Below are 24962 nucleotides of genomic sequence, written 5' to 3' on the forward strand. Positions count from 1 at the left end.
GCAGGGTGCTCTTTCTACTGACAAGCCAACGCAGTTGCTGGGTCCTCTGGTTACATTTTTTTACCGTGGCCTTAAGATGTGGCTTGTCCAACGTAATGCCAAGATATTTCGCTTGCGACGGCTGGTCCAGGGTAACTCCTTCTAGCTGGATTTCTAGAACGCTTCTAAACGTTTTGAGTGTAAAGCAGGGGTTTGTTGTTTTCAGCGGATTGATCTTCAGGTTCCACCGTTTGCACCAGGCTGCAAGAGTATTAAGATACTCCTGTATCTCACTTTCAATAATTTTTTTTTTGCAATAAAACGGTACATATACTAAACCGTTTGTTATCAATTATTCTCTTTCAACTATTTTCTGTTAGATGTCTATACTCAGAACTTCTTTGTGTTGCCTTATCTCAAGTTTCAATCAGTTTTTTGAACGCGTCTCAAGCAGACGAACGAAAGTGAATTGTGGTGAAATTAAAATTAAAATTACTGCACTAAAAATCAGTTTTATCACTGAAAAGTATTTTTTTTCTAAGAGAATATAAAGTTTTCGTTCATAAAAAATAGAATTTGACTATAGGTGAGCATCACATATACTATTCTATGCAAAAAACTGTGGACGCCATATATGGCTCTATATGCAGTATTCTTTCTAGTTACGTGGGAAGCAATCCTGTTACAAAAAAAAACCATTCAGTAAGAAAGACAAAAAGTATGTAGAAATCAACTCTTCTAAGGCAGTTGATGTTTACAATAATTATATGGGTGGCGTTGACTTACTGGATTCTTTACTTGGACTTTATAGAATTCAATTGCGCTCAAGAAAATGGTATAAGAAAATATTTTTTCACATGATTGATATGTGCGTAGTGAATTCATGGATTCTATGGCGTCGTAAGTCAGATCAGTATATGCCACTCTTCGATTTCAAGCTTTTAATAGCTGAGCACCTGTGCAAGGCAGGAAAAGTAAAGAAGCGCGGACGACCTGCGATGACTCCAACTTCATCCCCGTGTACAAGTAGGGAAGGTACTCCTACTACCAGCAAAAGACGAAAGCACCAGGAAATTCCATTGAATTCTGTTCGGGAGGACCATATTGGGCATTTTCCCACCTGGAAAAAGCAAAGGCAACTCTGCAAAAACGATTGTTCTTTCCGCTCATACACCTTTTGTGAGAAATGCAATGTATTTCTATGCTACAACGACAAAAAAACTGTTTCACCAACTTTCACATGAAGTAATGCATACATGCATACAGAGCCATATATGGCAAACTCTGGAATCAGCTGAATGCATACAAAGCCATATATATTTATTTCCCCACCCCAAACTATGCCCCAAAAAAAAAAAGTCCAAATATATATTATTTTGGCCTAAATAAACACATAATTACATTCAAAAAATTTTTTCCTTTATTATTTCTATGCTCATGCAGTAGAGGGCTAATACTACAGTTCTACTTGTCCAATCTCGCTGCGGTTAAGTGAGATTATAGATAATATTCATAGACAACGTTATTTACCATAAAAACTGTATTATTTAAAAAACTGTGGGTGTGGTGGTTTTGCGCGATTTGTGGGGCTTAAATTTTAAGCAAACTTGATCTGCGTGGGGTCTATAGAAATCTTCTTCTCCCTGTTACATAAATTCCAATGAACACAATATACCCGTTTACTTATTTTTTAAGTAACGGGTATAACAAGTAAGTAAACTTTAGTCAAGAGTGCTCAACTACAACATACCCCCGTTTAGTTTCTTAGCTACCCAGACAACCAAAAAATTTGAAATTATCTGGGTAAACACATAAGCACATATCTGGAGTCTATATTCCAAGTTTGTTATATCAAAAATAAGTATTCCAGATCTACACAGAACCGATTTATCATGAACATCGAGCTATTTAACTCGATAATTTAATGCAAAAAACAATATACCAATGCTCCAGTGTTCTTTACATCAATAATATCCGCTAGCCGTATTTATTTTTAAAACAATTTAATACCGCAGACTATCAATAATGATAAAAATGTCCAAAGAGTCAGAAATCTGCCAGTAACATGCCTCAGCAATAATTTAATAAACCCTTTTACCCTGTAGACACGGGGTATTACCATATACATATTACGCATACGCCGAGTGGAATGTTGCTCGAAAAGTTTTGGCCACAAACGTTGCATATTTGTTGCCAAATTGATTATGAAAAACATCAACAGCAGCTGAAGCAACAACGACAACAACAACAACTGCAATCAACGTCAGCTTGTTTAAGACTAGCTTGCTGTTTTTGCTACCTGCCAAGCGAACAAAATTTAATTATAATTCGTTTTTGAAATTCATAATTAAAAACTTTTGGCCATGACGGCGATCTAACTAGCTGCAAAATTTAGCGTGACATTTTGGATAAGCTGCCAACAAGCAGCCGTCACACCCACTGTCTGCTGCTAATATAGAAATTAAAATTTCAATAAGGTTCGCTTCGGTTCCCTTTTCAATTTCTATTTTCCAGAAAAGGAAACAGCGCTGTTTGTTGTTAGTTTTTTGTTGTTTTTAATGTTGTTGTAGCGCTGCAGCTGCAGTTAAAGTTTCAAAGTTGCACTCTGTTGACTTGTCGCAAAGTCAACAACAGTTTCCTTTGGTAAATAAACTGCGAAATAGCTGTGAAAATTAATTTGCGCTTTATACAATTTGTAACTTTTAATGAATGAATAACATCTGTTTAATCGAACCAGAACATTAGTTTTGATTAATAATACACATAGTTAATTATAATACAATCGCATCTTGTTGCATCATAAGAAAACTTTTAATAAATAACCCTTGGTAAATTTATTCGTACCGGTAAACAGTATAAAAAATGAGCTGGCTAAATGTACTGAAGTATATATGGGTATAACAAATAATGATTAGATTATTTATAAATCTAATAACTTTACTGATCTTAAAATTAAACTATGAAACTATGTGTCTTATCAAATAGTTGATTATACCTGAAGTATACTCTTATAAAGGCAACTTGGGTCAGTTGAACTGTATTAACACCTAATTACTTTGCAGATGCTTACCGTGGTATTTACAGTGTAAATTCCGTGACGGGGTTATCAGTTGTAATACCTGCCCTAGGCAGGTCACCATAATTTGCAAGCCAGTACTCCCAAACTTCTCCTTGCATCCTCCTCATCCATCGCCCACAACGAAATGCGGTGCAAACCGCAAACAATGAGCTTAGTGCGCAGTAACAAGCTGGAAGTCAAGCTGCCGCCGGCAAAGCAACAGCAGCTGTTCTAATACACACAAACAAACACACACACACACAGACACACGCACACACACTATTTGTATAGCTATCTTTGTGTGGGTGATTGGGTGTGTATACACACACAACTCCAAACTGCAGTCGACGAATTCAGTTTCCGGCCATGGACAGTGTGGCGACGCCTACGCAGCAGGCGAGAGAGAGTGAGAGGGAGGGAGTTCAAAGAGGGAAAGAGAAAGTCGAGAAAAATATGCGAAAATTTGCTGTTAAGAGCAGGAGCTAACGCGCCTTCCATGTCCATGTCTGTGTCCATGTCCGGGGAAAAACTTTTCGCATGCTGCTGCCGCTTGGCTCACAGCCAGACAATAAACGTGTGTGTGTGTGTGGAGTGTGTGTGTGGAGTGTGTGTGTGGAGTGTGTGTGGAGTGTGTGAGAGAGTGTGTACGGCTGACAATAATCCAAAAGTTTTACAAGCAAAACGAGCGACCATTACATGGCAGGCGGGCAGAAACAGAAACCACTTGCAAGCAATTTTCATCAGCGATTTTTCGGGTTTTCCCAGCTGCCGCTGACAGGCGACGCGAACGTTTTGCTTAGGGCCTGACCGAAAAGCCCTCGCATCACGGCCCTACACAGACACTGCATGGCACAACCTGCACTCCATACTCCACACTCCACACTCCGACGATAACGTCGTCAGCATGACTACAAAGTCTGCACAAATCTGTGGGCAAACACATTTAGCATTTGCAGTCCGAGTGGGAGTGCAAGTCCAAGGCATTGTCTATGTTTCGCCTGAAAGGTGAACGATTTGAGTCTTGGTCTGGCAAATACCCCAAAGCCAGAGTCCAGAGCTGAAGCTCAGCTGGAGCAGAACAACCACAGGGCAGCCAGAGTTGTGCCTTGCAGTCCATTTTCAGCACATGTTAGGAGTACTTACCATAAACCACAACAGCTCAGAACAAAGCTTGCAGTTGAAAGTTGTTAGTTCTCCCTTTGCATTTGCTAAATGGAAAATGTTGAAAATGAAAAAAAAAAAATTAAAGAAAATATGCTGAAATGTGAAAAATAGCAGCTTACAATTTTCAGTTTACACTTGCCACAATGCAGATTCAAAGTCACGCCCCCATGTGCCCCGCCCACTGGCCAGTTGCTTTGGTTACTTTCTCCAGTTTGTTAATAAATTTAAAGTTCGTGTTAGTCACTTGCCAGAGGAACAGCAAAAAAAAAAAAAAGACTATAAAAAGGAAACTAAAATAAAACGAACATGAAAAACTTTGGCAACAACAAACACACACACGCATTGTATGTACATTGTACAATACATATACATACATAAACAGAAAGTTGAAAGTTTCTTTAAACGTTGCATGGATTGTTTCACTTGTTGTCGCTTTTCTCTTTGTTGCTCTCATTGTTCTAGCTCTCCTTATTCTTCTTGTTGTCCAACATTCAAGGCGAGTCGGTAAAAAAGCGTTTAACAGTCAGTCCAACTATACATATATGAGTGCGAATCTATGGCCGGAAGTTTTTGCTATGCAATTGGCTATATATAAACTCTTTTATTAAGAATTGAGAAAAAATCACCCCACAGTGTATTGAATAAAACTGCATGCGACGTTTATCAAATCCGCTCAAACAATCACATAACTTGCACTTTCCGAACTATTCCGCTTTTTTAGACAAATGGTTTAATAAATATCTTAATAATTTGTTCATTTATTTAAAATTCATATGCATTTCTTTAAGTACTTTTTCATTGAAGCCCATCTTTATATTTGAGATTTTATTATATTCCAGAGTTCTCTACATAGTTAGGGTTGTTTGTATTTGTTGTTAAAACAGGTGCAGTGTACAACATTTGCTGATTGCTTGAATGAAACTTGTAATTGTAATACAGGTGACAAATAAAGGAGGTCTTGGGAATATCTGTAATACTTAAGCTGATTTCATTAACCTGTCAATAGACAAAAATGTTTAAAATTGTATTAAGCATACAAACAATTCGAATGATCCTTATTAGAAACACTACCAAATCACTCTCATTAACTTTTGTTCCATAAAATTTGAAATGTTCTTTAGCAAAAGCTAGCTCAACTACATTGCAAGGCACTTGGTACTTGTGTTTGTAACGAAAACTCACTAAAAATTAACTACGTTAACTAATTGTCATTTTTCATGTTTCCTGTGTCATTGTTTAGCTCTGTGTGTTCTGCTTATTTGTGATGTCTTTAATCCTTAATAGGAGGGCCTGAAGCCATTGCGTTGCGACAGTACCGAATCGGGACTCTTCAGTTCCATGGCCAGCTTATAACCCAACTCCGGTCGACGATCGCGTCCTTCGGCCATGGCCTTGACCTGTCAAAGTTCAGTTATTCGGTATATAAATATGGACTTACGTAACTCTTTGATAGCTAACCTCATTAGTGTGAACTACAACTCCATCGCTAGTAACGACTTTCTCCTTGGTGTGCTCAATGTCGTGGACGTCGGTGCCGCGGCAACAGTCGTCTATCAAGATGGTCCGATATCCAGCGGATAGAGCATCCACAGCCGTTGCACCCACACATACATCATATGCCAATCCGCAAACGTATATATCTGTGGCACCCTTCATCTTTAGCTGTGCATTTAGCGTAGTATCCGACAGTTTTTTGTTATCCCAGAATACGGAATATGAGTCGACCTCGGGATTGGTGCCCTTATACACCTTAATGCCATGATCCACCACCTTCAGATCCTTGTGCAGCTCAGCACCCCACGAGTCCTGTACACAGTGACGTGGCCACAGACGTTGCTTCATTGGTGGCGGCCCAGCAAAGATGACCGTATCGAAGACCTTTGCCGAATCGGCATCAAGCTGTGGAATTCAATGCACAAAAATAATTGATTATGTTAAAAATTTTAAAAACTTCCACTAAACAGCCTATAAAACTATTTAATAAAACAAATACCAACTTTTAAAGGAGTTTAACTTATGATAGTGATGATAAAAGGCTTGAAATTAAAATTAATCTTTTAGCCAAATATTACTCTGTCCTGTAGTTAATTGCAAATTCATGTTCACCCACCGCTGATGCTTCATCCATGGCTCGCATTTTGACATTATCAATGAAGGAAACGTGATCGCTGGGATGCCAGTCCAGCGAATAAAATACCGCATCAAAGTCCACCGTATCGAGCAGATTGTTAATGGGCTCCAGTATCTGTGAGAAGAGCGGAAGGTGCGAGTTCATTGGATAAATTTGTAAATGTTAGCCTTAGAATAAGAAGAGATGCATGATGGGGGCAGTCTGTTGATGTGGCTTGTGGCATGTGGCATGTGGGGTGTGTCACGTTTGCAAGTTGAGTCCATAAAGCGACGACGGAAGTGTGTGTTATTAATTTTGACAAATTTTCATGTTCCAAGTGTAGCAAGTGCCGGCCAGCAAGTGCACCACAGACAACGACGACGACAACGACGCAGTTGCCGAAGCAGCATTGCGGGAGAAACAGGGCACAAGGGGCATACAATTGCGGCAGATGGCGATGGCGATGGCGTTGGAGATGGAGATGCCAATGCCAATGACGATGTCGAAGCCCTGATGCTCTGATACGTTCGGAGAGCGGCTGCCGCTGCCGATGACATCCGGCGTGTGTCGCAGCGCGGATGCGACTTAAGTAAAGCATATCCGCTTCCGACTCTTTACACACACACACACATACAAAGACTCACAGATACAGAATATGCGCAGAGCTACATCTACAGCTGCAGATACAGATATAGTATCTTGTTCGTCGTCTTCGTCGTCTTCATCGTCGGCGGCAATGACTTTGGCTCATCCTGCGCTTCGCTTCGCTGCCTCCATTTTCATTTCTTGTTACGTTTTATGTCTTTCCGTCGCCGCATGCCGTATACCTGTCAGTTTCCCCTACCCCAACCCCTATTCCCCCCTCGACCCGACCAATCTTAGCTGCTGCCCTTTCTGTGGCCACAATCCACGACTCACAGCCACCAGCTGCCAGCTGCCAGCTCCAGTTTTTCGTCAGTCGACTCCGTCGAGCTCACCTCGTGTCCTTGTTGCTGTGCACTGCAATTACTTATATCCAAGGAACCACTTATAAAATCATTTTGTACATCAACAATGAGAAACGCGTTCACCGGTCGCACAATCTGCCAAGAAAGTGAAAGAGAAAAAAAAGACACAGAGTGTGTGTGTATTAGAAGGAGCAAAAAAAATTAAGAGTGAGAGGTAGAGGTAGAGGGGGAGGGAGAGGGAAAGAGATATGGTAACATGAGCAGCCCACGAAAATTGTAAGAAAATTGTATGGCCAAAAGTAAGTGAAGCAGACGCCACAAAAGACGTCAGCCCAAAGTACATAAGCACAAACATGAAAAGCTACAAAGAAAATTTGTATACATGTGCATTAGTGTGGGTCTGTGTGTGCGTGTGTGCGTGTGTGTGTGCTGATGAGTTTTCTTCTTCATTTTTTTTCTTCTTTGCCGCCCATTATAAATGCGTTTTAAATGAAGTAAAAGCCAGTCAAAAAATAAAAACCTCTCGAAAATCATCCGCACCACACATGAGAGCAAAGAGCTCGTTAGGATGCCATTGCTATCTTGACTGGCAGCCCCGAGTACCTAGTATACGTCATCATCAACATCATCATCAACAACAAGAACAACAACAACATCAACAGCAACAACAACATCAACAGCAACACGAGCATCATCATCAACAACAGAGTCGACAGTGTTGCCAACGTCGTCGTCTAAGCTGATTATGTTCGAGCATATTTAAAATTAGTGAAGCGCTTTTAATTTGTTATTTATGTGCTCGCTGATTATGAATGATTATGATCTATGCGCAAACATAGACAGAGACAGAGACTGAAGCACAGACGGAGACGGAGACAGGAATAGGAACAGCAGCAGAAACTGTGGCACATTAGCATCTGCACGTTGCATGCAACTTAGATTGGAGATGGCAACGTGGCAATCAAATGTGTCACGCATCAGACTTATTCGAAGTATATGAACTCGATTCGAAAAATATACACTTTATGTGAATTATTATTTTATTATAAACTTCTTATATTTTCAATGTTTATTGTGAGATTATAAACAATAATATATAATAAAATATTATTAAAAATTCATAGGTAACTTTGTTTTAGAATTTTCTCAGGGATTTTTATATAGATCTTAATAAAAGACAACTATCTTATCGTTTCTAACTAAAAAAAAATAATTTTCAAAATTGTTTTAACTAAAAAATTAAACCCACAACTCAATATAAAAAATTATAATAGTTAAACGAAAGCTAGCTGCTGAATTAATTAAAAATATTTACGTATTTTCTATTTAAAAATACTTTTTAAGTATTTTAACATTTGATATATTTCAAATTAAAATTCTTAAATTTTTGTTCATTACAAAAGTTGCAGTTGTCATTTAACACAATTTAAATATTCACGCAATATTTTATAAAATATCAATAACTATTCAAGATTTTCGACCTTTTCCCATTCATAATGGACAATATTCAATCTGAAGTTCGTAATAAAATGCAACTGCCATCTCTAGGAACTGATTGTCGATGTTGTTGTTGTTATTGTAGTTAGCAGCTTTGATTTGTGTTGCTGTTGTAACTGTTGGCAGAGCGTTTAAAATATGTCATCCCAGCTAAATGCTTTAAAGCGGCCAACGTGAGTTGCAGAAGCAGCAGCAGGTGGCACGCAAATGAAGTTGTTGGAAGAGTAGATTGGGGCTTGAGGAGACAGTGAGGTTCGTTGTTGCTCTTGTTGTTGTTATGGTTGTTGTTGTTGTTGTAGGGGGCAGACAACGCTTAAGCAGTTGATGATTTATCGCCCGTTGGCAGTGGTTATAGCATTAGTGCTGCTTCTACTGCTGCTGCTGCTTCTACTGCTGCTGCTGCTGTTGCAGCATGGCGATGAGGTTGCGGTGGTGCAGAGGAGCCGCATAGTTGCGGAAGTGATTTACATTTGCATGTCGAGCATGGGACGACGCATTTTGAGCATAGTTTTCGGTTAGAGCATACTTAGGGATAATGGCCGGATAAAGGTAGTTAATGTATCAATTTGTACGGAGAGTTGTCATGATCATATAACATATATCACATGCGGCTTAGGCGGAGATTATCATGGTCCAAGGACAGAGAAGCGTTATCTGCTAATGAAATTTCCCTGTATTACAAATATTCTTTAAATTTCCAAACATTGAAGCAATTAAGCTTACAACGTTTAGTTAGTCAACTTTAAAAACTTTAAATTCAATTTGTCCTTCTACTTTAAACTCTTTGCGCATTTCGTGCCACAATTTCACCTCAGAGCCTCACCGCAAAAAATTACAACAGCATCCAATTATAAACCATTTGACGCAGCTGCCGCTGCCTCATCCACTACCTCTGCCTCTGCCTCTGCCTTTGCCCCGCCTCTATATTTTGTTTACTAAAGTTGGCAAATTAACACGAACCTCATCCACTGGCAGCTTTGAATCCATCGGCTAATGCAAACAACTGACCCTTGGCCCAAGCACTTATTGTTTTAGCCACCTTCTGCCCTGGTCCGTTCAATTTCTTCAACAGTTACCAGAGCAGTTTAATTTAAAGTTGAAACTATGAATGCTTGATTAAAGTGTCTGGCAATTGCCAAGAAAAGCTTTTAGCTTAAAGCGAAACTTGCAACAAGCCAGGCGACTGCGGGTGAAATCCTGGCTCATTCATTTGGCTGGCAAATATGTTACGGCTAAATTAATTATTGAGTGTTGCAAAAGGGTCACACAGACACACTGTGGCTGTGGCAGACACGACGACACCCCAAATGCCATTGTCCCGGATGGAGCGGAGGGAGGAGAAGAGTCGAGCAAGAGGTGCGGCAAGACAAGGCACCTTGTGGTTACCACAGCAAATCTTAAATTCAAATTACACTTCAACCCGATTCTGTCAGACCCACAAAAGGAACAAGTTGTAGAAATAACTTTGCTGCTTAACACTCTTACTCCATCTCTACACACACACACATATGTTGGTATAGGAAACTTTCGTTTGCCGACTGTGGCATACAACATTTTGAGTCAATTTCAGTATAGAATAAATTTCAAAATCCGTAAAACCCAAAGCGCCGACGTTTTTGGGTTGCCTTTAGTTGGGTACCAAAGTTGCTCCTGATGCTCATCCCGAGCACTTTTTGGAGCCGCAGACAAACTGTCAAAGTGTGCGCCGTGTGTGCCAGAAAAGTTGCAAGCTAAACGAATGAGGACGGCAAATGGTGACGTCGACAAGGACCAAGCACCAAGCACCAAGGACCAAGGAGCCAGGATCCAGGCAGCAAAGCGACAGCAAATGCGCACGAATCGAATGAAATTCAACGTGATATTGAAGTATGTGCCAAAAGGAAACGTGCCCACACACACACACCCACACACACACACACACACACACCCGCACACTCACAGACACAGACACACACAAACACAGTTGTAGAGGCCTATATGTATGTAGTTGGGTGTGCGGGTGTAGATATGTGGGGCAGGTGCTAAAGCAATTTCCGTTTTGAAATTGTTGCATAAGTTGGCGGTTCTGGCAGTTTTGGGCCTCGCTCTGGTCCTGGGCCTGATTCTGAGTCTGAGCCTGTCTGCCTGCCATTTGGCAGACACTCCTCCCTCTCACTCGTATACATTTATTTTTTGGCATACTCCACACATAGGCAGACAGTCCCAGCACACACACATTGCCGTTGACGAAGGCGCAGGCGGAGGCGGAGGCGTGTCAGTTGCTGGAAAATTACATTATACAATTTATGCGGCTGACTGGGACCAGAAATTGTTGGCCAACCAACCCAACATGCCTAGCGAACTTATGCACAACTAACCATAAATAAGTTTTCAAATTCCGCGCGACTTTGCACCAACCCAATAATACACACTTATCGAAAAATCAACTCCATCTTATGTGCCAATAAGCCGCTTGCGATAAACTTATGCGGTGACGACTATGCTGATAAAACGGAGAACTTCTTGATTTCAGCTGATAATCTGATCGATCTTTTCCTGATTTTACTCGATATGTGTTTGATTCGAAGTAACAGTTTATGGAGAATCTGAATGGAAGCATAATATGTTATCATAATTCCTGTCAGACTAGGGTTACTATCTGCTGTTGGGGAACGTGGAAACGATCAGTTTGATAATTCATTTCTTATTAGAACACTTTTGCTTCGTGTATGGCTGATATCTCGTCAAAAGACATAAAACCATATTTTTTGTAAGATCAACTTTTCCAAGTTTAAAATAAAACTATAAACTATGACAAATTAAATTATGAGAAACATAGAGAAAATCGAATGGAAATCATCTGAACTATCTGTCGAGCTTCTTCGACACCTTAACGATAACAATTCCTTCCTATTATCTAAGTAGGTGTTCAAATAGATTTCATTTTATCCTCATACACATTCTCCTCAGCTATCTTTTCGCCCTCTCTAACTGTACTTTTCCCTCCTCATGCTCTCTCGATTTGTTTGATTTAATGAAGCCTAATGCAGAAACGCTTTTTCCATTGGAAAAACATTTTTCACGTCTGACAACTGCCCAATCCAATTAAACAAAAACTGCCAACAGTTTTCCAACGTTATATCAACTGTTATGCCTCTCTCTCTCTCTCTCTCTGTCCCTCTCTTTCTGTCAGTCTATCAGTTATCTGAGTCTCACTCTCTCTGTCCCTCTTGTTATAAGTCATTAACTTTCTAAATAATCGCCGCAGCGTGTCAACTTTGGTCGTTAAACTTTCATCAGTTGAGGACACGACGGTGAGCGGCAGTATTGAGGATTGGGAATTCGGAAAATGTAAGGAGCCAGAAGGACGAAAAAAAATTAAGCGCCCTGGACACGCGACAGCGTCTGAAAAAACAGAGCCAAAATTTATAGCAAGATATTATTTTCCGCTCGATGAGCAGACAAGTCGTAGGGCGACTTTTGGCACTCACTGTGCGGCTATGTTTCTGTGTACCTCCCCCCCATCCACGTTGCCGTGTTTTTCGGTGTCGGTGCGTAACTGAGCACAAAAAACTGTGGCACATTGGCCCATAAATGAAGACATTATAAACGATGCTGCACCACGGAACCACCTCAACCACCATCACCACCCCACCCCGCAACACACCGCAGCGCACCTACTCAACTGTGTGTGTTTGTATGTGTATAAGTAAGTGCGCCCAAGATTAACGGTAGACATTGTAAGACACTTAAAGCTGTTGGAAGGAAGATTTTTGAGTTGCTTTGTGGTTGGGGGTTCAATGAACTATGTGATGACGCGGCTTATATGATATATTACGGTTCGCTTAATGTTCCAGCACGCACTTACTCGTACATACATACTCGTATAACCTAGCCTCAGTCTCGGCATTTACAATTTACGACTGTCAGACGACTTAAAGAGCAGGGGGCAACAACAATAAATGTATTATATGAAGATAAAACTGTTTAGGGAAATGGAAGAATGGTAATGAAAACTCTGAAAAGTATGACACATATAAAGTTAACCTGCCAAAACATATTCTGTATTATTAGCTCCTTGTCAAATACAGTAATTTTCGACTGATAAGCAATAAGGTCAAAGCTTGTGGAGTATTTAGATTCTGATATTTGTATATGTTTTAGAGACCCAGTAAGGTCAAGTCTCTTATCGTTTGCAATCATAAAGTTCCTCCCTACAAAGTTGTTGTAGTTTCTTAAACTTTTCATTATCAATATATATGATTAATTATTTATGTATTTAAATGAAATCATCCCCTAAGAATTGAACTTTGATTCCAGCACATAAACTTTACCAAAAAGGTCATTTTCTGCACATGGTCCCTAATCAAGTACGCGGTTTTGGCTGCTTGTCAAAACCGCAGCATTTTACGCTTGAGGACACAGCAGGACTTTTTCTCTACTTCCCGCTCCTTCTATTAGCAGCCAATCGATTGTTATACCTTTTGTGCAGTTGGTTAAAAAAGCATTTTCTGCACATTTAAGCACATAAATTACACATTTTCCAAATGGCTCAAAATGCAAACACACAATAAAAGCATCAAAATGTAAACGCGTCGCTTTGAATTATGCCCATAAAATTAGGTACCATCTACCCCTTGTTGCATGCACCTTTCAATTGATTGTTTTTGCAACGCGCGGTCAGTCACATTATTTCCATAAATTTGCCTCCATTTTCGTTTCCTGTCCCTTCAATCGGTTGAGTTTTGTGCAGCCCAACAAAAAATAATTTACATTCAAATGGACATAAACTCACACATCATGGGCCAGAGACATATATAAACACACACACACACACACACACACTCAAACGCACACCGCAAAACCGCAAAAATATTTAGCGAGCAATGCAAATGATTTACGGCGTTAAATGTTCTATTTATGCGTTTAGTTAATTCTAAACGGTACGCAAGTTTCGTTACCAGTTCGTCCATCATTTGATTTGTTTATTATGCAAATTTCATTTGTTGTTTTTCCTTTTTTTCTTTGTCCGTGCGCTCTTCACGCAAACATTAAAATGCAAAATTACCATTTATGCAATTCATGCGGAAATACAAACAAAAGTCAATTTTATGGGGCGCAACTTTATTCTTTTTTTTTTTTTTTTGGTCTTTATTTTTGTTATTTTTTAGCAAGCCAAAAAAATATATGTGGCTTCAAGTGATACCGGATAAGGGGAAACGTGGGAAGCAGTCATGGGTTTCACCGGGTCTGCCATTTTTTAAGTGTTCCCTTTATTATGATATCAGCTGCCGAAATATTTTTTATACGTTAATAAATTTTTATGCAATGTTACACAATTTGACAGCGTTCACTGTTACTTTAAAGGAAGGAGGGAGCTGCTGGCATTTGTGAGGGGAATGGCGAGAATAATCATCGTTTAAATGGCATATCAAAAATGAAATTATTTTTGTGAAATAATTTGTCGCGTGACAAACGAGGGGCTGTTCAACAGGCAGACAATGCGAGCGACCAACCATGCGTATACATAATATTATACATGAACCAAGCTTTAACACAAGCATTGGTTTCAGAAATTTAAATAAATCTGAAATATCGACTCAACATGCTTAACAGATTTTTGTACAAATGCTCACAAGGGAAAATTTGCAAAAATGTTAAATATAAAATATTTAAATAAAATGTTCAACTCGAATTCATTTAGGAATTTCAACGAATTTTTAACATTTATTGCATTTATAATATAATAAATTTGGAAAGTTCTCGTTAATTTTCAAAAAGTTTAATTTCAAGGTATGTATTAAGTTTATTGTATATAAAGTGGTCATCAGCTTAAATTCAAATTATGTTGAAATTATATTAAAAATGTATTAACCAAAGAAATTACCACAAAACGAAAAAGTTTGTTCAATCGTAAACTTTTTAAGATTGTACACTGAACTCGTATTGCAAGCGAATTTAACTTTTGTTCCACATTAAATTGTCTTATTTGTGATTTTGTAGTATTTTGATTTACTTGAAAGTTAAGTTATTTGGAGAACAGTCTAAACTTTCAAGTAGGTTTAAGGCAAAGGCAAAGGCACAATTTGCACATCACGTACGGAATTTTATGACATCGACTGTGGCAACAATGTTGCTCAGATGAAGTCGGCTAGCGTTGGACTCGTCGACTACTTGCACAATAAAATTATTCGAAATTTTTTTTTTAATATACTGGAAATGTGATGATGGTAACGGAGAAGGGAAAGTATAGGAACGAGCTTGCCAAATGAATGCAGCTTCGTTCGCTTTCTGTGGCATTTTATTTGTCACGCGTTTTTATCACTTTACGTGCGGAGAGGCTCTGCGTACTGTGTGTATGTGTGTGTGCGAGTGTGTGTCTGTATGTTTGTGTGACATTCAGAGAATCAGATTATCACATTTGCATACGCTGGCACTGCCGCAGCAGCCGCTTCATGACAGGGCAGTGCGATGATGACGATGACGATGACGATAGCTGAGACAAGGAATGAGGGGGTGGGAGACCGGACGGGGGAAATGGTCTTGGGAAACGATGATGAAAGCAATCCCCATATGCAGACTGACAGACCTCGCACTGTGTGACGTGTGACATTTGCTGTAAGCGACATTTTAGCGTCCAACAAGGGCTGATCAGGATTGAATTACACACACAATCCGGGACTCGGCCACTTTGATTGCAAACTCTGCGAATGACTGCGAATTTGTGTGCGGTAGCCCCTGCTTTATGTCTCTTTCTCTCTCTCTCTTCCATACTCTCTCTCTGTGTGTATAGGTGTGTGTTTGGGTTTATGACGCAGCTTCCGCGTTGGCAAAACGTTGACAAATATTTTATTATCACATTTTATGATTTTATGAGTCCCCGGATATGAATCACTGAGTGACGAGAACCTTGCCAAACACACTCACACACACACCAACAGGAGTACGTACAACAAATACACCGCTTCATAATAGTGGATGATGGCAAAAGCTTAAACCAGACAAGACCTGCGAGATATAGACAGACAGACACACACACACACGAGCTCGCACACACATACGTGTATACATCAGATATGTATGTATAAGAAATAAGTACAGATTGAAGCGTGTGTGGAGTATAGATGAAGCTCTGCTTACCGTTTTTATCCATTGATTCCAGCAAAATTTAAACTCCTCTCTGTCGATGAACCCATCTCCATTTGTATCAAAGACGGCGAATATTTGCTCGAGGCGTTCGTGTGGTACATCGTAGATGTGGCCCTTGTCGTTGCGGAACAGAGCACGGCAGATTAGCGTAAACTCATCCAGATTCAGACGGTCATCGCTACAAATGGAGCAGTACGAGGCGGTGGATAAAGCGGGGACAAAGGTGAATCAGGCATGAAAATAAACGGCAGGCAGAGACAGCAAATAAAGTTAGTTTGTGAATTAGATAAAGGAAGACGGTGAGTTTCAGTGGATAGAGGATCCGAGAGGAAAGGTGCGATGTAAAGTTGAGTAAGTTGCCTGAGGGTTGTTTGTCATTGTAGCTGATGCTGTCGCTGTTGCCATTTGGAAAGCAGAGCTTTAACTTTGCCTTTGCCAAATGAATGAAAATTTATTTATTTATAGCATACTTTTTGGAGCTGCCACCCCAGCAGCTGCTTTCAATTCGTTTAATTAAGGTAAAATTAATGCGATTACGTTTATTGATTTGCGTTTTAAATGAATGGTCCCATAAAACTGTTGAAAATGTCAATTAGAATTAATTTATGCAACGTTCTGTTTTTTCTTTACTTTCAACTTTGCACAGGCATTAAAAAATTAGCTTAGATTTCTTTTAAATTAATGCAGGCTTTTATGTCACGTTTCATTAATCATTTATTTGCTGTAAATATGTTGGCGCATCCATTGACAGTGTTTATTCACATAATTTTGGTTTATTTATTTTCCCGATTTGTTATTTGTTGTTGCAAATTTAACTCTATGATAATTTATATAAATATATTTTATAGTTATTGATTTGCTTTCTGGTGACAATCGAAACAAAACCTCAACTCAAATCAAATTATCCACACTATTATGCAATATTTTACAAATACAAATTAAGTCAAGTTCAGTTTGCATAGAGCATTTATTAATTTAATGCTAAATGTTATTGCATATTTTATACACATAAATTTGCAATTTAAAATTTATATTTTTTCACTTAATTTTTCTTTAATTAATTTACGATTGGTCTTTGTTTTATGAGTCTTGTTTTTCAATATTTATTTTCATAAATCTTTTGTAGCTTGGTTATACGCACCCATCCTTGTCGAATGCCGTGAAACAGGCGTCCATTGCTGAACCGTTCGAATCGTCGATGACAATTGGCGGTGTTGGTGAATCCATAACTGCGACAACGTTGCTAACGTCCAAACAAACAACTTCGCTCCGTGTGCTCGGTAGTCTCCGAGTTTGCCACTTAATGAAGCCCGCAGCAAAGCCAACTGCAAGTTAAAGTGAAACCATCAATAATAACTGCTTGGCTGGGATACAAGCGCACCACAGACGTTAGTGTGGCAACACCCAGCAGAATACCCCCACAACTTGAAGTGTCTTTGGGGCTAACAGTGGCGGGGTCTCCCGGCTTACCCGCTTAGCTTGAAAGACCGCCAGTTACTGAGCCACATTCGCTCGCCCGTTTCGATGGTCGCCTTGCAATAGATTTATCGAATAAACAAAGCACCGCTCGTACCGCCCGCACCACACAGTCCCGTCAATCTATTGTCATGGAGACGACGTCATCTTGTGGTTTATTTTATTTATTTCATTTCACGCCCCACCCAACCAGTCAACCAAATAGGCAGCCAGCGAACCGAACGGCTTTTGTGGCTGCGCCCGTAGCGATTACCTGGCGGCATTTTTCCTAATCAAAAGTGCGCATTGTATAAGCCTTTTGTTGTTTCTCATTTTTTGTTGTTTGGGTTTACCTTTGAAAACGCTAAATGCTGCAGCAAAGTTTCAACTTCAATGTAACCAGCAACCACCCCGAAAAATGCGGGCAAATATTCCACTGCATTTTTGATGGAACTGATTGTCGTTTATTGTGAACCGAATCGCGATATGTGAGTGAAGGCGGTTTTAAAAGCGTCAAAAGTACAGTTGTGCGCGCACACGTTTACACACATACACACGCACATACTCAAAGGTGTAGTTGGCCTGGTTTCTGCTATTGGCATAGGTTTTCTCTAGGTTGACAGGATTTGGAGTGGCTCCTACTAAGCTAACTCTCCCCCTATCTCCCTTCCCAATTGCCTCCAGTCGAGGTGAAATCAAGTTCTTGAGCTCACTCTGACTAACAAGGCCAATTGTTGGCATGTTGACGGCCTTTCAACTATTTCTTCATATTGCCCGCAATTTCAAATTGTTCTTCAATAGACAATTAAAAAGCTTTTGCTCTGTTGATTTTTCACTTAGAGACCTTCAAGTCTATGCAGACATCAGCTTTTTATGACAGGTAGATATAGTAAATTATTATATAATAAATATAGTAATTGATGTGCGAAACAATCACCCGATATAAAAATCTGAATTGGTGACTTATTTAAAACCTCCTCAGCATTCTTGAAATAATTTTTTTTCAGATTCGATTTCGATGGTAAGGGTCCCCCCTTTGAAATTTCGAAAGTTCAAAATTTTAAATCTCAAATTATTACTTTTAATCAACTCCTTATATCGTATTTAGTATAAAACAACACTTCAAACTTGATTCTGAGACCTTTCATTTTTCTGTAAAAAATCATGCCAAATTGGACAAAAATTTTGACTTGTAAAGTTGCTAAGTTAGGGTTTTACCAACTTCAAACGTGCATAACTTTGTCAAAACTGGACCGATTTGCAAGGGGAATGTCATTTTAATCATTATTTGGCCTCCAAATTCAATCTGCATTCCACTTTTGTTTATACAGAAAATTTAAAATTTTTCGACTACGCCAGCCAGAATGCGATTTTAAATCATAGGGTCCCCCCTTTGCAATTTTGAAAATTCAAAATTTTAAATTGCAAGTTTTCACTTTTAATCAACTCCTTATATCGTAATTAGTGTAAAACAACACTTTAAATTTGATTCTAACGAGTTTCATTTTTCTGTAAAAAATCATGCCAAATTGGACAAAAATTTTGACTTGTATAGTTGCTAAGTTAGGGATTTACCAACTTCAAACGTGCATAACTTTGTCAAAACAAGACCGATTTTCAAGCGGAATGTCATTTTAATCATTATTTGGCCTCCAAATTCAATCTGCATTCCACTTTTGTTTATACAGAAAATTTAAAATTTTTCGACTACGCCAGCCAGAATGCGATATTAAGGCATAGGGTCCCCCCTTTGATATTTTGAAAATTCAAAATTTTAAAACTCAAGTTTTCACTTTTAATCAACTCCTTATATCGTAATTAGTGTAAAACAACACTTTAAATTTGATTCTAACGAGTTTCATTTTTCTGTAAAATATCATGCCAAATTGGACAAAAATTTTGACTTGTAAAGTTGCTAAGTTAGGGACTTACCAACTTCAAACGTGCATAACTTTGTCAAAACAGGACCGATTTGCGAGCGGAATGTCATTTTGATCACTATTTGGCTTCTAAATTCATTCTGCATTCAAATTTTGCTCATTTAGAAAATTTAATATTTATCGACTACGCCAGCCAGAATGCGATTTTAAAGCATAGGGTCCCCCCTTTGAAATTTTGAAAATTCAAAATTTTAAATTGCAAGTTTTCACTTTTAATCAACTCCTTATATCGTAATTAGTGTAAAACAACACTTTAAATTTGATTCTAACGAGTTTCATTTTTCTGTAAAAAATCATGCCAAATTGGACAAAAATTTTGACTTGTATAGTTGCTAAGTTAGGGATTTACCAACTTCAAACGTGCATAACTTTGTCAAAACAAGACCGATTTTCAAGCGGAATGTCATTTTAATCATTATTTGGCCTCCAAATTCAATCTGCATTCCACTTTTGTTTATACAGAAAATTTAAAATTTTTCGACTACGCCAGCCAGAATGCGATATTAAGGCATAGGGTCCCCCCTTTGATATTTTGAAAATTCAAAATTTTAAAACTCAAGTTTTCACTTTTAATCAACTCCTTATATCGTAATTAGTGTAAAACAACACTTTAAATTTGATTCTAACGAGTTTCATTTTTCTGTAAAAAATCATGAAGAATTGGATAAAAATTTCGACTTGTTAAGTGACTTGCTCTAAAATCTGACCAACTTCAAACTGTCATAACTTGATCAAAACTAAACCGATTTTTAAGTGGAATCTCATTTTGGTCTTGATTTGGCCTCTAAATTTATTCTGAATTCAAATATTTTTAAGTTCGTTAAACAAATTTTTTTTTGACCAAGGTTGGTTTATTTTAATGTCATATTTATTATAAAACGACATCTTAAAATTTTAAAATGTTTCAAAATTGTCTTGCTGTACCGTTACGTACCGGTACTGATACCGGAACCGAAATAAAAAAAGTAAAATAGAGCCTTTTACCGAAGTAGTTATTTCGGGACGTACCGGAACCGAAACCGTAACCTATATTTGTTTTGGTTTGATTTCCTGTTTAAGACTTTTTAAGAAAAGCAACTATATTTCGAAACAGAAAATAGTGAAAATCAAACTTAACTTGTATGCCCAACGGTTTCTATTTTACATAATAATCTAAGAGTTTGGTCTATGATTAAGTGCTTCTGGACTAACCTTTAATTTTTGTCCTGACTTTGATATCTCTCTCTGTTTATCGTATTGAATCGTCGGCTTATGCTCCTTGCTGTGACCAATATAAGCCTCAAAGCCATAGATTTCCATTTAACTTAAAGTCCTTTGTTGTTCACATGACTCCGACATATAAAAACTAATGCGCATTGAGCAATAAATTTAAATTTAGATGTATGTTTACTTAATATTAAAGATTTATGCACAATATGTTGCGGCAGGCGGCAGATCAGAGTCCATGAGAGGCAAAGAGGCAACTGCAGCCCGTTCATAGGTAAAAGGGACTAATAAAATAAAAATATAGCACAACACATGTGGCATGGCGGGCAAGAAAACCAGCCGGGGTCTTGATTTATGCTTTGGCCACCGACTCCGACTCTGATGCCATGTTCAGCCTCCAGTCTACAATCTCCATCCATTTGTGGTCCGCATGAATCAGCAGGAACAATTCACAAAAGGACCAGAACACAAAACCATAAATGATTATTGCAAGGAAGTTACGAGTTAGCTTTTAAATTAGTTTTACTCTGTACACTTGTTCTTTAATTTACTAAAATTATGCCACAAATAAACAAAAATGTAAGCAAACAACAAACAATTTGACTGGCCCTGGGTCTATGAGGCGTATGTGTGTTTTCTATATCTGGCGTTACTGTTGTTGTTGCTGTTGTGGCCATACAATAAAAATGCGCATAATTTCGTTTAACTCGAGAAAAGTTTTGGCCAAATAAACTTAAGTACAACTCCCCAAGGTAAAGGAGGGGGAGTCGGAGAAGGTTTGGGTATGACTCTCAGGCGCCGCTTCGCTTTATATGCCAAACACTAATTGAAAACTATTTTTGGAATCGGCAGCAAGACCCTGCTACCAACTTCCCACTTCCAACTGCCAACTCCCGATTGCCAACTCCCAAGGGCCCTTTGGGTTAATATGTAAATGGAGGATAACGCGAAATGCGCAAAACTTTTGCTGCGAAACAATTTACGCGGCATTAAGCAAAACGCAAGCACACACCTCACCAACAACGTGAGCTCCGGAGTCCGGACTTGCCTTACCGTTTATTTTTTTGGTTTTTGCTTGGTTTTCAGTTAGGAAGTGCGGGATGTTTGCGGGCTCCAATTGTTTTCGATTAAAGTTGTCGACGTCAAAGTCATTGACTAAATAAAAAGCATCATAAAAGTGAAAGCAGTTATTCTCATTCCCCGCATTCTCAGTCACCCGCATCACACAGCAAAAACTTTGACAATTTGGCAAATAATGAAGCCCGCACGTGTCTAAATTGTTTGCTTCAGGTGAAAGAGACAGGTCAGAGGTGAGGTCGAATCTCTTAACTCTCTTGACTCCTCAAACAGATCGACATCTCACACAGGTGCAAAATATGAATTTAAATATAGTTCGTAACTCATAATTTTATCTTTAGCGGAATATAAGAATCAAAATTTATTTTTGAATTAAGAATTACTCTTATTTGGAATTCTTGTTTAAAGATGTTTTAAGTGTACATTTTGTAAACAGTTTTACCTTACCTGAATACCATTTATATGTTTTTATCTTATTAGTTACATACACTTGCTAAAAACGGTTTCAATGAGGTTTAGGAACTAAGTCTAAATCTTTTAATTCTTTGTTATAGAAGGTCGCTTAGATTGTCTCTTAACTAACAATCAGTGCAGCAAATCTTTTGAAGAATTTAGTGCTTTCTCATCAAGGCTGTCGCAAGAACTTTAAGCTACCAACATAACTCAGCAAAAGAACACGGCGAGATGGGGAAAGGGAAAATGAGATAAGATGGAGGTGAGGTGAGATGAAGGCAAGGTCTTGCATAATTTGCCAGTAGCGCCCTGAAAAGTAAATTACCGCCTAAGACTTCCTGTTGTTGGAGCAGGGTCGAGCGTCAAAAGTGGCTTGTCAAGCCGGGTGGGATCAGCTAATAAACCACGCAACCCACACTCAACCCAGGCTCCAATGGCGCTACCACAGTGCACAAGGGCAGAGCAGGAAACAGGAGCTAAGTGGCGCGGCGCATTTAAAAGCAAACGCCTCGAGGTCGGGGCTCAAATTTGTGATATGAAGCAGAGGAGAGAGAGAGAGAGAGAGGGAGAGAATAATGGAGGGCGGGTTGGCTGGTAACGAAGCCAGCCATCAATTGAATTGCCAAAAAATTTAGCAGCTTCTGTTAGGCCAAAACCCAGAACCCAAACTCACACCAACGCGTATAAAAGGCTTTCAACTTTTTTTCTTTGTATTTTTTGCAGTTGTGTTTTTTGGAGCTTGCTTAATGCAGGCACGTCAGCAGCAGCAGAGCTGACAGAAAAGCAGCAGCAGTAAGACATGGGGCAGACATTGATGGATACGCAAAGAGCGAGAGAGAGGGAGCCAGCTGAGAGGGAGAGGGAGAGGGAGAGAGAGGAGATTGAGAAATGCCACGTCAGCAGCTGCCTTTTGGCTTTGGCTACGTTCACGTTCAACTTTCCTTGTGGTCTGCCATTAACTGTACCTGCTTGCAGTAGGTGTCAGACGGTACCTCACTTTGTCAGTCATTCAGTCAGTCATGTGTCTGTGCCTGTGTTCCTCTATGTGTGTGTCAGCTGCGTGCTGCCCTTTTATCACTTGTTAGCATCTAAAAATACGTGGCGCACATGCCGCTTTCATTTCATTTCATTTCATTTCATTTCATTTGGATTCATTTCATATCATTTTATTTGGTTTCGTTTCATTTGTGTACCTGCCGCACGCTTAAATACAAAATGATAAATTGCCATTTTGACGGGGCTGGCAGCAGCTTCGGTCCGTCCTTCTTCGTTCTCCTACGCTGCCTCTGACTACAATTCCGCGCCACTTGACACCTTCTATACCCTTTACCTTAGCCTCATGACCTCGTGCTCAACGCAGCGATGTTTGCAGAGAGCAAAAGAAAAGCAAGAGAAAACGGACTGAGTGAGAGGGCTGCATTATGAGGCACCCTGTGATACCCTAACACATAGTTTGCAGTATTAATAATAAAAATTTAAAATACATACGATCTGCGTAATTTTCAAATAGGTAGCTCTTTTAGTCTCCAAGTTCTAATAACTCCTTTGGGCATTAGAATACTTCCAATATTTTCAGTTTGTTTTTTCTCTTTAGTGTTCACTTTAAAATTTTAAATAATATAATGTAATCGTTAATTTAAATCAATATTTCTAATTGTATTTTTAAAACTTAATACATGACGCCAAAGAAATAAATAAAATAAGCTAAGTAAGAACAATAATACCCTTTTGTCAATGGACAGAGGGTATAAAAAACGGAAAGTAAACTCCATGAAATGAACTCCATGCTTCACGCTTTGGCCGCTAGCGAGGATTGAGCGTGAATGTTGACCCAAACGAGTTCAGAAGTTGAGGCTAGGTCCTGGGCCATAGTCCATAGTCCTGTGTTTGCTATTTTCCGATTATATTGGTTATTGCTGTGTTGCTTTGAAAAGTGTTCGCGTTTCGCTTCGCTGATGCTGACGCGCAGATAACACCAAAGTGTCGGACTATGCAAACACCCTCCCACACACACAGATACACACTCACACACACACACACACAATGGCCCTCGCACCTTAACGCAATAAACCCACGCATGCAATCATTGTTTTGTTTTTGTTGTGACTCAGACACCGTGGTACAGATCCTCGATACAGATAACTGACTTTGGGTCAAAGGTCAGTAGCGGGTTAACAGATCAAAATGTACACCAAAGAAGTGTGTCGCAAGTGTCACAAAATTAAATTGAATATTGTCCATTTAATGGCAACCTTTTTATCGTATCCCTTTAGGAATTCTAGCGGGACACGTCAACACAACATTAAAATGTTCTCTCGTTTAAGTAAACTTAAAATTAAAATTAAACTATGTGTGGATTTCAAGCAAACCTAACTGATTATAAAAAATTTAGTTTATTATTAGTTCAAATTAATAAAATATGAAACTCACCAAACGCCAATTGACATTCTAATCGAATAAGAAATAGTAGCAAATTAATTTCTATGATCAGACTATGAGAAGAGGAGCAATTGAGGTAAATATATAAATTGCTAAAAACTAAACAATGAACATTAATATGTTTCTGAATTTTTGAATATACCAAGTTGAAATTAACAATATGTAATATTAACGAGTTAAAATAACACGCTCAAATAAACTTTTAATTACCATATTGCAGACTGAAAATTAAAAATTTTATAAATTTAGTTTCACGTTAGCCTTTGTCTGGGTTGTGGTTTAATTCAATAATCGTTGGTAAAGAATATGAAATATAAAATGAAAATCAGAAGTTAAAGGACTCTGTTTACTAAAGTAAGTACTTAAAATCGCTTTTTCTGTCTCTATCTCAATTACACTGTTTCTCTCACCCTCTCGCATTCATTATCTGCCATTGACTTTCACTTTCACGAAACTTTCGAGGAGAGAAAACCAAAATAGTTGACTATTATAGATATTTGCTTAACAGT

General features: G+C 38.7%; 1 protein-coding gene across 2 annotated transcripts in view; it reads right to left on the reverse strand.

Moving 5' to 3' along the window:
* Positions 1-4937: 4937 nt before the first annotated feature.
* Positions 4938-24962, reverse strand: part of LOC117791971 (nicotinamidase) — a 28854-nt gene continuing 8829 nt past the window's right edge. Inside the window, exons 1-7 of one of the 2 annotated variants that reach the window (XM_034631916.1) lie at positions 17354-17392; positions 17025-17208; positions 15875-16061; positions 7289-7393; positions 6312-6446; positions 5660-6100; positions 4938-5598 (exon numbers count right to left, since the gene is read on the reverse strand). In XM_034631916.1, the coding sequence (XP_034487807.1) occupies positions 5479-5598; positions 5660-6100; positions 6312-6446; positions 7289-7393; positions 15875-16061; positions 17025-17110 (1074 nt within the window). In that variant the 5' untranslated portion in view covers positions 17111-17208; positions 17354-17392 and the 3' untranslated portion in view covers positions 4938-5478. Of the gene's footprint in view, positions 5599-5659; positions 6101-6311; positions 6447-7288; positions 7394-15874; positions 16062-17024; positions 17209-17353; positions 17393-24962 lie in introns of those variants that run through there. The other variant, XM_034631917.1, reaches the window with a different exon arrangement.

Source organism: Drosophila innubila, assembly GCF_004354385.1.
Source record: "Drosophila innubila isolate TH190305 chromosome 3R unlocalized genomic scaffold, UK_Dinn_1.0 2_E_3R, whole genome shotgun sequence".
Classification (NCBI taxonomy): Eukaryota; Metazoa; Arthropoda; class Insecta; order Diptera; family Drosophilidae; genus Drosophila; species Drosophila innubila.